The sequence below is a fragment of the Nelusetta ayraudi genome, unplaced genomic scaffold (assembly GCF_046127955.1).
Source record: "Nelusetta ayraudi isolate G7.1 ecotype Tasmania unplaced genomic scaffold, CSIRO-AGI_Nayr_v1 ptg000048l, whole genome shotgun sequence".
Lineage (NCBI taxonomy): Eukaryota > Metazoa > Chordata > Actinopteri > Tetraodontiformes > Monacanthidae > Nelusetta > Nelusetta ayraudi.
The window spans coordinates 7484257-7497054 of NW_027466098.1; the positions used below are offsets into that span (position 1 = coordinate 7484257).

At 48.7% G+C, this 12798-nt stretch overlaps 1 protein-coding gene across 2 annotated transcripts in view; it reads right to left on the reverse strand.

Moving 5' to 3' along the window:
• Positions 1–12798, reverse strand: part of grik4 (glutamate receptor, ionotropic, kainate 4) — a 303979-nt gene that overhangs the window by 18391 nt on the left and 272790 nt on the right. For both annotated transcript variants that reach the window (XM_076036026.1, XM_076036025.1), the window contains exons 13-14: positions 7750–7953; positions 5399–5512 (exon numbers count right to left, since the gene is read on the reverse strand). In XM_076036026.1, the coding sequence (XP_075892141.1) occupies positions 5399–5512; positions 7750–7953 (318 nt within the window). The remainder of the gene's footprint in view (positions 1–5398; positions 5513–7749; positions 7954–12798) is intronic.

Below are 12798 nucleotides of genomic sequence, written 5' to 3' on the forward strand. Positions count from 1 at the left end.
AACGCTCGCTGCCCCCTCCGAGGCTCCCTGCCCGCTCGTCCGTCTGCCCGCCTGCATACTGACTCACCAAAGGAGACTTCCCATTGTCATTTCAACTTTCCCTCTGCCCCGCCCCCCCCACCTCCACCCGACCGTTTCTCCAACGTCTGCTGCGCCCCCACCTCTCAATTTTTCCCTTTTTCGCTCATTCTCTTTTATGTAGCCTTTGTTCCCGGACCCTCACCACCCCCCCCCCCCCCCCCCCCCCCGCCACGCACGGTCTCTTTGATAGTGTGTGCATTTCTAATTGTGTCATAAAGGAAAGCCGTCAGCCGCCACGGTCAGTGGAGATGGCTGCGGGGGCAATCTGTGGAGCGCGTTTGATGCGGCAGAGGGGTCGGGGTGGGTCGGAGGGTGGGTGTGAGGGTGGGGCTTAGACTCACAACAGCATCCCGTCGCCTCCTGGGGCTCGACAGGTTGTCTGGATTTTCACAGCCGGGGTTTTTTTTTTTTTTTTTTTTGCAGACGTTCGGGGCGGCTGCAGCTAAGGCTTGTGCTTCTGTTGTGCATGCGATTTTGAGTGTTTTAGTGACTCAGGAAGTGTGTGTGTGTGTGTGTGTGTGTGTGTGTGTGTGTGTGTGTGGCGCCGGGAAGTCAATAAAAGCTCCGTATGCTTCGCTCTAACCCTCAGGGCAGATGCTGAATCTGACACACACCCCTAATTAACTCCTATGTCTAATTAAACACTGCGCTTGCACGCACACACACCTCGTTAACTGCTCGACTTCCAAACCGAAGGGACCGTCTGACGTCTGAGCCGTCGAACGCGAGTAAAAACAACAGACACCGTCGGAGCGGCGAACGGCAGGAGTGTTTGCGGTCGGCAGCAGCTCGGCGTCACAACACAGCACTTTACTGCGTCTCAAGCGACAGTTGATTAAAACGCGATTTCGCAACCGCGTCGAACGCTGAGCAGCACTGAGTGCGGGCCCGTCTTCCAGAGTCCATTTAGGTTAGAACTGCGCGTTTTTGCGAGGCAGGGAAAAAAGAAAATACAAAATAAGATACAAAAAAAACAGACTCTCTTGGGTAAGCGCGGCGGTGATTAAAACTCAAGAGGTGGCCTCACTTTTACTACGTTCAACGTTCTCACAGATCAGAACTAAAAAAAAATTCATCTGGAGTTTGAAGTGAGCGGCAGCACCTCCCCGCACAACTCCCCCCCCCCCCCCCGTGTCCCCCAGGGAACCGTCGCCCTTCCGATCGATAGCCAGTGGATTAGAATTAAACAAGCGCGGTCGCAGAAATTCAAATATCGAATTTTACAGGAATGCTGGGGGACTCTGCCCTGAGTCAGATCAAAGGATATGCCGAGGGGGGCGAAGGGAGAGGAAAAGAGCCCGAGGAAATGAGAGATCAGCGGGAGAGAACAACAGACAGAGTCTCTTCATCTTTTATCTTCTGCCTGTCTCACTTCTTTTCAATAACTTTCCATATGTTCGCTTCACTTTAACAACAAAAAAAAACTTTCCCAATGTAACATTTATTAGTTTCGCCATCCAGGGGACACGACTTCAGCGCTAACGCTCGTCCTTTGACTTGTCACAGTCACATCCTCTTCTTTTTGCCAGACGGCGGCAACGACCGTTTCTCCGTGGACGGCGACAGAAAAATGAGTGCGGCGCCGCCCGGAAGCGACACTCGAGCGCTCGGCATTCACGGCAGAGAGCGTTAAGTGTTAGCAGAGGTGACTTCTGGCATCAGCATTACGCTTTGGTCTGCGCTGGAATCGTTGGCTCGTCCTGGGTTTAGCCTGCAAAACCATGTGAAAAAAGAGGCCTTGACGCTTTCTGCATGCCAATGGCACCATTGAGTTAATTTGACGTACTTGTAATTTCATTAGGCAGAATAGAAATGAAGGATTTATTAAAGAAAAAAACGCACAAAATCTGAGATGGTTTATGGATTTGAAAAAACTGAATCAATTTAATCCAACCCTAATCCTCTATCAAATTATCAGCAATTTGTGATTATGACAATCATGTGTTGAATATATTAAACATTTAATTGTTATTTACAACTTTGAAAAAGGTATATTTAAACCTGTCCGTGCAGCCATTCAGGTGGACTTAATTACCCACAGTGCCACCTAGCGTCCATCTGTTTTTACTGCAACTTCATTTCGTCAACAAGAAAGTTTGCTAATAAAACATGAGAACATAGCAAACAAGGATATCCTCAAGGATGCTCAAGGATATCCTGACAGAGCACCTCTAGTAGATACGTGAAGTTAAACAATTTTTATTTTACATCAAAATCAAGATAACACAGTATACATACAATGTGTGATATATACTAAAATACTCTATAGTACAAACTAAAATACAATTTTATAGTCATATTAAAATGTTCTTGCCTGAAGAGAAATAAAGCCACTTCCTGACCTGACTGAGGTTGTAATCCAGACGTGAAAGGGTTTGTTTGTCGGATCAAAGATTTCGTTTTTTGACTGAGAATAAAACTGTTGTCGAATTGTAGAAATGTGCTTGTTCCAATGAATACAGTGCAGTAATTTCTACCCCATACGTGTTTGATACATTAAATGAAATCAATCAGAGAACGTCATCATCAGAGCCATACCGTTGTGTTACCAGAGGATTTTGGGTATCTTCCAGGTGATCCAGTCAATACCAATGTGTCTCTGCAGGGGGCAGCCTCGAGGTTTGACGGCTTCACATCACATCACACCAACCCAGTCTGCTTTCCCATTTCAGACAGAACGCATGACCCGACAGCCTGTTAAACGCCGCGCGCCCGCTGAGAACATCGATTCACCCCCCCACCCCAAATGTCTGCACTCGATTGAGTTCCACAGCACCGCAGCAATTAGCCCTGCGCTCGGACCTAATCAAAGGGAAACGAAAGGTATGTTTGTGGGAGAGGAGGTGGAGGTGGAGGAGGAGGAGAGGAGTTCGTTAGCGCTCCCGCGGGGGTTCCCCCCTAATTTTAGAGCTGTCGCGCGACGAGCCAGCTGCCCTCAGCGCGGACTGCAGTGCTGCCAGAGCCGTTCTGGGCCACCGTGTGTCACCTTGGCTTTTTGGGGAAGCGCCGATGATTAATTGGCCGCCGACTGTGCAAACATCAGCTCCTTTTCACTGTTCCTCGACCGGCGCCGGCGGTCTCGGTGGAACGCGGAGGCATTACCTGTGTAAACAGGATGGCCAAACCTTTACCCAGGACAAGCATCTAAAAGCTCCGTGTTCACCTGGGGGAAGGCGAGTCAGTTCAACACGGTTAAACGCCCACCTGGCCGCTGCGTTTACAAGGAGGGTCCGCAGCACCGCGAAGAGGATACAGGCAAACAAAAGAAGAAGCAGAAGGACTGGACTCAATTAAAAGTTTACACAGCGAAAGGTGAGGGCAGAGACGGTTTTGGGAAGAAAAAAAAAAAGGAAAACTCTTCAAAAAAGGAGGGAGAGTGTTAAGAGTAGTGCCAAAATTCCACCCGGCGTGTCAGCGTTGTGCTCGGGCTGCAAACGCCAGTTTTTCAGAAGGTGTTTCAAAAGCGGTGAGTCATAGACACACTACATCTCACACAATGGGCTTTTAAAGCTGAAGATTTTCCACCGGTGCGAGGGGTTAGGGTGAGCGCAGGGTCAGCCGAGGCCATTGGAGAGTGCAGCAAAACCAACAAAAGCCTTCAGTGCAATTACGAAAATAAAAATACATGTTTACCACTTGCAGTAGATTCTTCTTCCTGTTTTTTTTTTTTTTTTTTTTTTCATATGACTTTTGCCTCAGCGGAGGCTCTCTTGAACCACCTGCTTGTTCAACACTTCGGGAAGCTGCAAGTTTATTTAATCCATAACACATTAACCTTTTATAGGGTGAGGAACCATACCCGGTCATGTAGAGAGCTACATTACGACACATAATAATACAGCAATAACTACAACATAGACTTTTTTTTTAATCACTGCTGGTTTCCCGAGGAGGTTGGAGCCTTTGTTTCTTTGTTTGATTCAGTGACTTGTTGAAGTTTTTAAACTCTATCATGTCCCATTTGACGATTGAGAAGTTCCTCATTACTAATCTCTTCATGTCCAAAAGGAAATTAACGTGCAAATATTTTTCTCTTGTCAATTTCTTAGGCTAAAACTGAACAATTTTTGAGAGTCGCTCTCGAAAAATGATCTAATATCCTCTAGCGACGCTCTCGAAGTGAATCGTTTCCCTTACAAAGGGTCAGGACGGACTGAAAATACTGGCTGTTGTAGGTTAGGTTGAGTGAGACTTCAGTCCATATCTGACACACTCAGCTGCCTCACCGGGTAAAGAGAAATGTTGCTCCTCTCTGCTGCTTAGTGGTGGAGTTTGATTGTAAGTGGAGTACCGAGGCTCGCTTCAAGCAGAATCAAGGGGTTGAAGGATGAAACGCGAAGAAAAAGAAGAAGAAGAAGAAGAAGGAGATCTGGCCTTGAAACATGGCGAAGCGAGAAAAAAGGGGGGGGACTGCTGACAGGTAGAGGCGAAAAGACACGAGTCCGCGGAGGGATTCAGCCAAACTGAGAGAGAAACACTGAAGGCTGGGAAAGGCAGAGCGGCTCTTTCTCAGTCATTAGACGAGGCTTGGCAGCCCACTGTGGGACGTCCACGGGCTTTTACACACAGCCATTGAGATTAGCGCGTGTGTGTTTGTGCGCGCGTTTGTGTGTACTTGCCTACCTATACAACAGGGGACATGCGTGTCGTTATATATATTGACCAACAGTGTTGTTGGGATTCCTCCATAAAAGTAATCCAACTACTCATTACGATTACTTCTCTTAAAAGTAATCTAATTACTTCTTTGGCTACTTTGTTTCATAAGTAATCAATTACTAATCACGAATTACTTTAGTCAAAAAAAAGATAAAGTAACAGCTGAGAACGTCTTGTTTCCCGCACATAACGTACAACCAACCACAATATTCTTTCATTTGGACGAGATGAACTCAAAATAATGTTTCAAGCTATCAAACGCAGTCGCTGTTTTTTCTTTTGCCGCCGCCATGCTTGCTTTGTTGCGTCGTCTCATATCAATGACGTTGCATGCACGGCTGCAACACCAATCTGCGACAACGTTGTTCACGGTTGTTTTGTTTTTCTAAATTTTGTGGATAGTAAGACAATTTTAGCCTGCAAAATAATTCAGAAAAGTAAAGGAATCGTTAGTTGATAAAGTAATTATGAAAAGATTACAAGTTTTGCCTGAGTAATCAGTTACATTACTTTGTTACTCAAAAAGTGGTTTAATTATAGTAGTGGATTACTTCGTAACAGATTACTCACCAACATTGTATCACCAACAGGGGACCAGAAAGCCAAGCAGGGACATTTTCCAGGTCCCTATGTGTGAGCGTGTGTGTGCACAACTCACCAGGTGGACGCGGTACATGATGCTGATGCCGAGGGTCATGAAGGGCTTGGAGAAGTCGATGACCTTCTCGCGCTCCGCCGTGATGGTGAGGCCCGCCACCGCCAGGTCCGCTTTCTGGAACGTAAGAGGTCGCAGAGGTCACGGGTCGTCGCGGAACACACACGCGCGCTCTCACGCCTCGAACCATTCCTACCCGTGCCGCGAGGATGAGGGCGAGGAACGCGGGCGAAACGGGGACGACGGCAAGACTGGGCCTTCCCGTCGCTAATTCCCTAATAATGCACTTTTTGCATGCCGTTGCCTCAGCGCAGCGAAAATAGCGCTATCTGCGGTGAGGCTAATCCCACGCGCGCGCGCGAGCGAGCGAGCGAGCGTGAGAGCGAGACAAGAGAGATCGGGATAACCATTATAACTTGGCCGAGGCAGCGCCATCAAGACGAATCAGTCGACGAGGCGGGCGGCCGTTCAGACGCGCAATTGGATACAAACGGCACGCAGCCGAAGCCGGCCGTGCGCTACGTATCAAATGGTTTCTCTCTGCCAGCGGCCGAGTAACACTGCGAGGGGTTTCTCGTCTCCCCCCGGGGAGCGAGCGAGCTAGCGGAGCCAGTGGCAGTGGCAGTGTGCGCTGCTCTTTGTCTGCTGCAGGCAAAAACTAAGAGGATTGGTTGGTTGGGGGGGGGGGGGGGGGGGAGCCTCATGCAATGCAGCCACCACGAAAAACACTGCGAGCGTGAAAGAACATGTCCCCCCCCCCCGCCAAGCTACGGTCCTTTGATAACAATGATTCTGAGCTGGACGGTTAAAAACCTCCCCGTCCTGCCGCCGTGACGTCCCAACCCCCTAATTAGCACGCGGGGGCCTCAGAAATCAGCGCCGCTCCAGCCATGCGTCACTCCCCGATTCCTGCTGACCGGCTCCCGGCCCGCAGGCTCCCGCTCTTCATCATCGGCCGCACGCAGCCCTTCCGCATCTACCCCCGACCCACCCCACCCACCCCTGCACACCGCGCCAAACCCCTTTTTTCTTTCTCCTTTCCCTCCGACGGCCCAAAGACTGATTGCCTCCGAGGAAGCCGCACGCCGGGAATTATCATCCGGGCGGTTTCAACAAAGGAACTCGCTGATCCTTTGACAAATGAGCAGGCGCATGCATGCACGCACGCTCACCCTACCAGCCACGGAATCAGACAATAGAATATAAATAGACAATATAAATATTAACTGCAGATTCCTGCCGCCTTCTAGAAAGCTGCGGCTTTTTTCGACCGCCACACCGGTTTACTCTACAATCAGAGACTAAAATCGGAGGTTGAATGCAGAAGATGAGAATCTGCCACTTAAATGTGACTTCAATATGCAAGTCTCTGCAAGTGTGCGTCTGTGTGTGTGTGTGTGTGTGTGAGTGTGTGTGTGTGTGTGGGTGTGTGTGTGTGTGTCGGCATGTCTCATTGTGAGCCTCGGCTGCCTGGAAACAGTCACAACGATCAACCTCACGCAGCAAAGCGCCGTTCAGAGGGCCGACGCTCTCTGACGTACACACACACACACACACATGCACACCCACCCACACACACACACACACACACACACACACGCCTCCGGCCGTCCTCCCGTCTCTCGCATCCTTTCGACTTTTATTCCATTTGAGTCTGAGTTTAGTGTATGGTTTTTGCAGCCGCCGCCGCCTCTCCGTTGTCGCTTATCAGAACAAACGCTCCCACGCCTCATCACACGGCCGAGTTCCCACTCGAGCATCGCGTCTCGGGACCTTTGGTCAGCTGCTGTCTCGTCTTTTTTTCCGATGGCCCGGATCTGCTGCCGCGGACGCCGTGACCCCGGTCAAAGTCAGCCTTCCGCAGGCGACACGCAGCCCAGGGAGGCAGCGGCGGTGGCAGCGGCGGCTCCCAGACGGTAACCAGAGGCGTCACTCCTTTGCGTTTCACACTTAATAGCTTTGCTCTCCATTAACCCACAAAATTAAGACAGATTATCCCTTTAGGATCCACTCGGTAGCCAACCCACCCCCCACTCCCCTCCCCCTTCATTCGCCGCCCAGCATAACGTCTCAGTCTTTTACGCCTCTTTCACAACTTTTGCTCGCGCTTCGTCCCCTGAAGGAGCCGTAAAAAGAACTTATCTGTCTTGTTTTACAGCCCAACAGAGTGGCGCCGCTGCAGGAAGAGATCAGTCAATAGGAAAATCCGTCTAGGTCAACGCAAAAAAGGCGCTAGAAGTGAATGCTGATCGAGCCAACAGCAAGTTGCGACTGTCTAGGGAACGAAAAAGCTTCAGCTGAAAAAAGGCTGACTGTTGGTCTCACCCAAACCAATGGGTTACGTCCAGACGTACCCTTGAGATGAGCTCTCCCACCATGCCCGTCCACGTTCCATTGTTCCCGGGAACGCCGTAGTGCCCGTCGCCGACCAGTCGGATGCGATACTTGAACTTGAGGACGTCGGCCAACTCTCTGAGCATGTCCACGCAGAAGCCTTCGTAGCGCTCGTTGCCCTCCAGCTCCTGGTGGTTCTGCCGCAGCATCACGTATGGATTCTCCTAAAAAGAAAGAAGAAGAAAGAAGAAGAAGAAGAAGAAGAAGAAGTTGACTTATGGCGGTCGCTATCAGCATTGTGGCCGTTCTGGAAGTAAATGCATATTAAATGATATTGCAAACATATTCTAAATGTTGTTTTTGCTGTTTGCACAGCCTCTCGTAAGCATAGACACTTTCACTGCACATCCAGCATGGGCATGTGATGAATGAGGTTCTTGAATCTTTAAGTTACTACCTGTGTATAAATCAAAACAAAAATGTATTATAACATAAATCCTTTTGGCTTTATCAGGCTGATAAACCCGCATCACTCCATCATTCAAAGATGAAAGTAAATAACAAAGACGACTCATGAAAAGTTTCAACATTTCCTCTTTTCTTCAAACCTTTCAGTGAATTTCCTTCCATCTGCACCCGCCTTTCTCATCTCGGACGCTATAAGGTTATTTGCGGGTATCTCCCAACACTTGGTGCTGGTCTTGTATTGTTTTGCACAATTCTTAATAAAGTTTTGTTTAAAAAAAAAAAGGGAGAGAGAGAGAGAGAGAGAGGGAGAGAGAGAGAGAGAGAGAGAGAGAGAGCGCGCTGCGACACTTCTGGCAGCGCTGCGACTGCTAGCGGCATGGAGCTGCGACACTTCTGGCAGCGCTGCGACTGCTAGCGGCATGGAGCTGCGGCACTTCCGCCAGTCGCGGCACTAGTGGCACCTAGCTGCGGCACTTCCGACTGGCTGGTCATGTCTGGTGGCGCGCCCAGATGCCGCAGCCCGGTGCCACTGCCACAAATTGAGCTTGCTGTCTCTTCTGAAAACACTGGAAATCTTTAGTTGGCACAAAATTGAGGTCCACTGTCAAGCACAATGCAGCATAGAATACTTATTTCAAGACAATCAAAAGTCGTTCCAACTCTCAAACGATGTTTTGATGTATATTATAGGAAAAAAACCATTAAAACATTAAAAGTGCTCCTATAAAGTGGAAAGGGAGCCGCGAAACATAAAACCGAGACGAAAAATGCAACCCTTTAAACTTGAACTCTTTTATTAGCAGAAAGCCGATATTACCACCCATAGAGCCTCACCATCACTATTGAATGTACTTCACGCAGCAGCCCGGTCCCCGGAGGCTTGACCTATACATGCGGTTCACTTCTATTGTGCCATCTTTCAAAGGCTATCTGTCAGGAGCCTGAAAGAAAACAACACCTTTTTTTTTTTTTTTTTTGATGTTTCAAATGATTGCTCTACAGTACAGTACCTTTCTTAAGGTTTCACAATGGGGATGGTATGCCAGCACAGCAGTTCTGCATCTCACTCAGGTTGCCTGAGTGAGACCCTGAGTCGGGAAGTGTGAATAGTGAAATTTGGATCAGCACCAGGCTCTAGAACCGGGATCAGACAAACACGTACCGTTTCTTATCAGCCTAAAAACGAAAGAAAAAAGAAAACAATTTTTCTTTCCACCGTGCCGACGCACTTACACTCCCAAACGCACGTGTATTTACAACCTGTCTTTTAGGGAGCCAGCTCTGCGCGCGGCTCGCTGTTTATTTATGCCTTGTTTTGTCATTTAGTTGATGTTAGAGGAAGATTTAAGGAGCACAGCGGTGATGTACTTTGCAGGCACACTTATTGTGCTATTTTTCAAATAATGCAACTGTCATGCGGGCGTGCATGCCGCGCACTACATCATAAGACAGACAGCATTATGTTCCACTTTCCCGCCGCTGCCTTCCTACACTCAGGGATCCAGCTAAAACCCAAAGTTGCTTTGGAACACCATAGATCACAGTGATTGTGATTACTTTGTGTCTCCTTGTACTGACTGAAAAAGGATAACAAAAAAAAAAACCAACAACAACAACTTCAATTTGTAGAAAACCCACTGTTTCAGACAATTGAATTGCTTTATTTATATTTGGCAAAAATAGCAATCCGGACCAGATTAGAGAGTAGCAACAGTATAATCAGGAGACTCTGCTACCACATAGTTCCACTGTTGCTAAGACATTGGCATCGTTAAGATGGGAACAGCGCTGTAGTTAAATTTCCGGGAAAAAACCCCAACCGTGAATGAATCACTTCGCACATGAAATCTCGAGGTTCCAGCTGCATCGCGAGGTTAACCGAGAAACATTTTGAGATCCGCTCACCAGTAAACACAACACTGCCGAGTTGTTTTGAGCCTGGACGGCCTGCGGGCAAAAAAACAGCAGCCAGCTCAGAGCCATGTGTTAGCGTCCAGTTAGTGACTGTCTGCAACAATCTATAAAAGTAAAGCTGTCAGTCAGCGGGGCCCCTGAGCGGCCACACGACACCTCACTGGGCCAGGCCTCTGCATGCCCACTTTTTAGTGTTCGCGCTACAATATAAATGCTAATTTCACAGCTCAGGCAACTGCCGCTTCTCAAGCGCCGACTTCCAGTCGAGCCAGACGGACTCGGTCGCTTTCGGCCTTCTTCCAATTCCTGCCGCATTATTACAGGGGCTTGCTTTCACAGGCGTTTTTTGTACATAACACGAGCCACGAGGAATTGAAGTGTGTGTCTATGCGTATGTGGGGGACTGGGCTGTAAAATATGGCCGGCGGGGGAGGGGGGAATATGACATAAACCTGCTAAGCTCTTCACGCATAATGGAAGACCACTCGTCTCCCAAGAAGAAACTGTGTTTGTGTGCGTAAACAGAACCTGATTTACCGAAAACATAATTCACTGTCCGGCCTGTTGTTGATTTATGTGTGGAAAGAGCTGTAAAAGCGCTTGTCCTTTATAACAAACGACCGCCGTCATTACGGGCCACAGTTGGCTGGGCAAGGCTACGCAAACCTGGCCTTTGTATCTTTGTTTCCCCTGCATTCCTCCATGCCGAACTGCTTAAAAGCAGGGTAAAAAAGAAAAACAGCCCAAAAAACCATCCATCAATCACACACAAGTAAAAACAAACAACTAAAAAAACTATAGCAATCGGTAACACAGGGAGTCTTATTGTTGCAAAGCCTAAAATTCAAAATTTTCAGCTTTTTCTAGTTTTCTCCCCCGCTTCCCTAAACATGTCCAGCAACAGCACACGACCAGGCAGATGGAAACATAACTGCTACTACAAGATTATGAATACCTGCTGCAGTTTATTCTCATCTTAAAAGAGAGAGCAACTTCCTGCCAACAGTGACACACTCTGAGAAAAATAAAAAATCCCAACACAAAACCACTTCTGCTTGAGACCGGAGTGAGTTTGAGAACAAAATCATATAAAAATGGAAAAAAAAATAAATAACCATATAAACGCTATGAAAAGTCTATGCCGGGATATGAAAGCGCTTTCTTCCGTTGCAGGGAAATTTTTCAGTCGGCCGTCTTTTGCACAGCGCAGCAAAACAGCAATAAAGCTATGAGTTTGAAGCTACAAAGGAGAGCAGACTTTCAGAGTGCCGCCTTATTCCCCCGGTTATGAGAAGTCTGGTTGTGGACTGATAACTCGGGGAGGATGAAACGTACTTTTTGCATATGCACCAGCGAGCACACCTACACACTCCTACACACACCAGCGAGCAGTGCAGGTGCACCAGCGGGGCGTTCGGCTTCACACACACACACACGCACACACACACACACACACACACACACACAGACACACACAGACACACACCCTGCCGGAGTTTTAAGACCTGAGGGGGGGTTGTTGGAGATATTTCCGCGGCAGCCCTTCTTCTATTTCCTCAACTGCTTTTCTTATCCCTGGAAAAATCTCGTCCTTTCAGAAACTGGCAGCGGAGAGGGAGAGAGAGAGAGAGAGAGGGGGAGAGAGAGAGAGAGAGAGAGAGAGAGAGACACGCGTCTCTCGCAGACGTTTGAAGAGGCAGCGGCGGCTAAATGAGTGGCAGGAAATACAAATTCAAACAAACAGCGAACGAAACGCACAATGAGCGTCAAGAAACTAGGTCCCAGAGCCTGGGCGAGAAAAAAAACCTCTCACGCAAGGGCCACGTGGGCTTGCCTTTTTTTTTTTTTTTTTTTTTTAACCATTTGGCACTTGAACAATTTCTACCAATAAGTATGTGATTGGGGTTGGCGGAGCCGCAGGGGCTCGGCGTGGTCAGGGGCGGGGATTCAGCCGAGCGATAACGGCTGGAATGGCTTTTATGCCGGAGATTTAAAGCAGGTTTTCAGGCATTAAGAAGAAAAACGGCTCTCGGGTTGGGATTAACGCGCCGAGGCGAGGCGCTATTGGCTAACAATGCCGCCGCGTAGCTAGCCGCCGGCGGAGAGAGCGACGTCCCTGCGGGTCAAGCGCCACTTGATTTCTCTCAGAAGGAGGGATTACGAGGATTCCGTCAGCAAGAAGCGTCCCTATTTAAAAGGCCTAATTAGGCGAGTGATATATTAGTGTCCACGGCTGCGGGGCGAGAAACGGCTCGCGGTCGACGGACGGACGGACGGACGGATGGGAGAGAAGTTCGGCGGAGGAAACGGTGGGGGTCACCAAAGTGAGGCTAGTGGGAGATTGTTCCGCACGTCCTGCAGGCTTTGTTCTTCATTTCCCCGTCTCCGTGCCGCCGAGGCCCTTTGCAGAGCCGCAAACGAAAAGGAAACAAAGGACTTTCGCGGGCATGACACAACGGGGGAGGTGGTCGACGTGTTGAATGTTTCTGTGTGTGTGTGTGTGTGTGTGTGGCGGCGGCGGGATGCTGCGGTCTTGCACAAAAGGGTTCACCTGATGTGGGCGAGAAATGCAAAGTGAGCTGTAGATGCAAAAAAAATGGGACAAGCCCAATACGGTTTATTTGCGCCTCCAGTTTTTTTTTTTTTTTTTCATTCTGGTATTTGCAAAGAAAGGCCACACAAAGCAG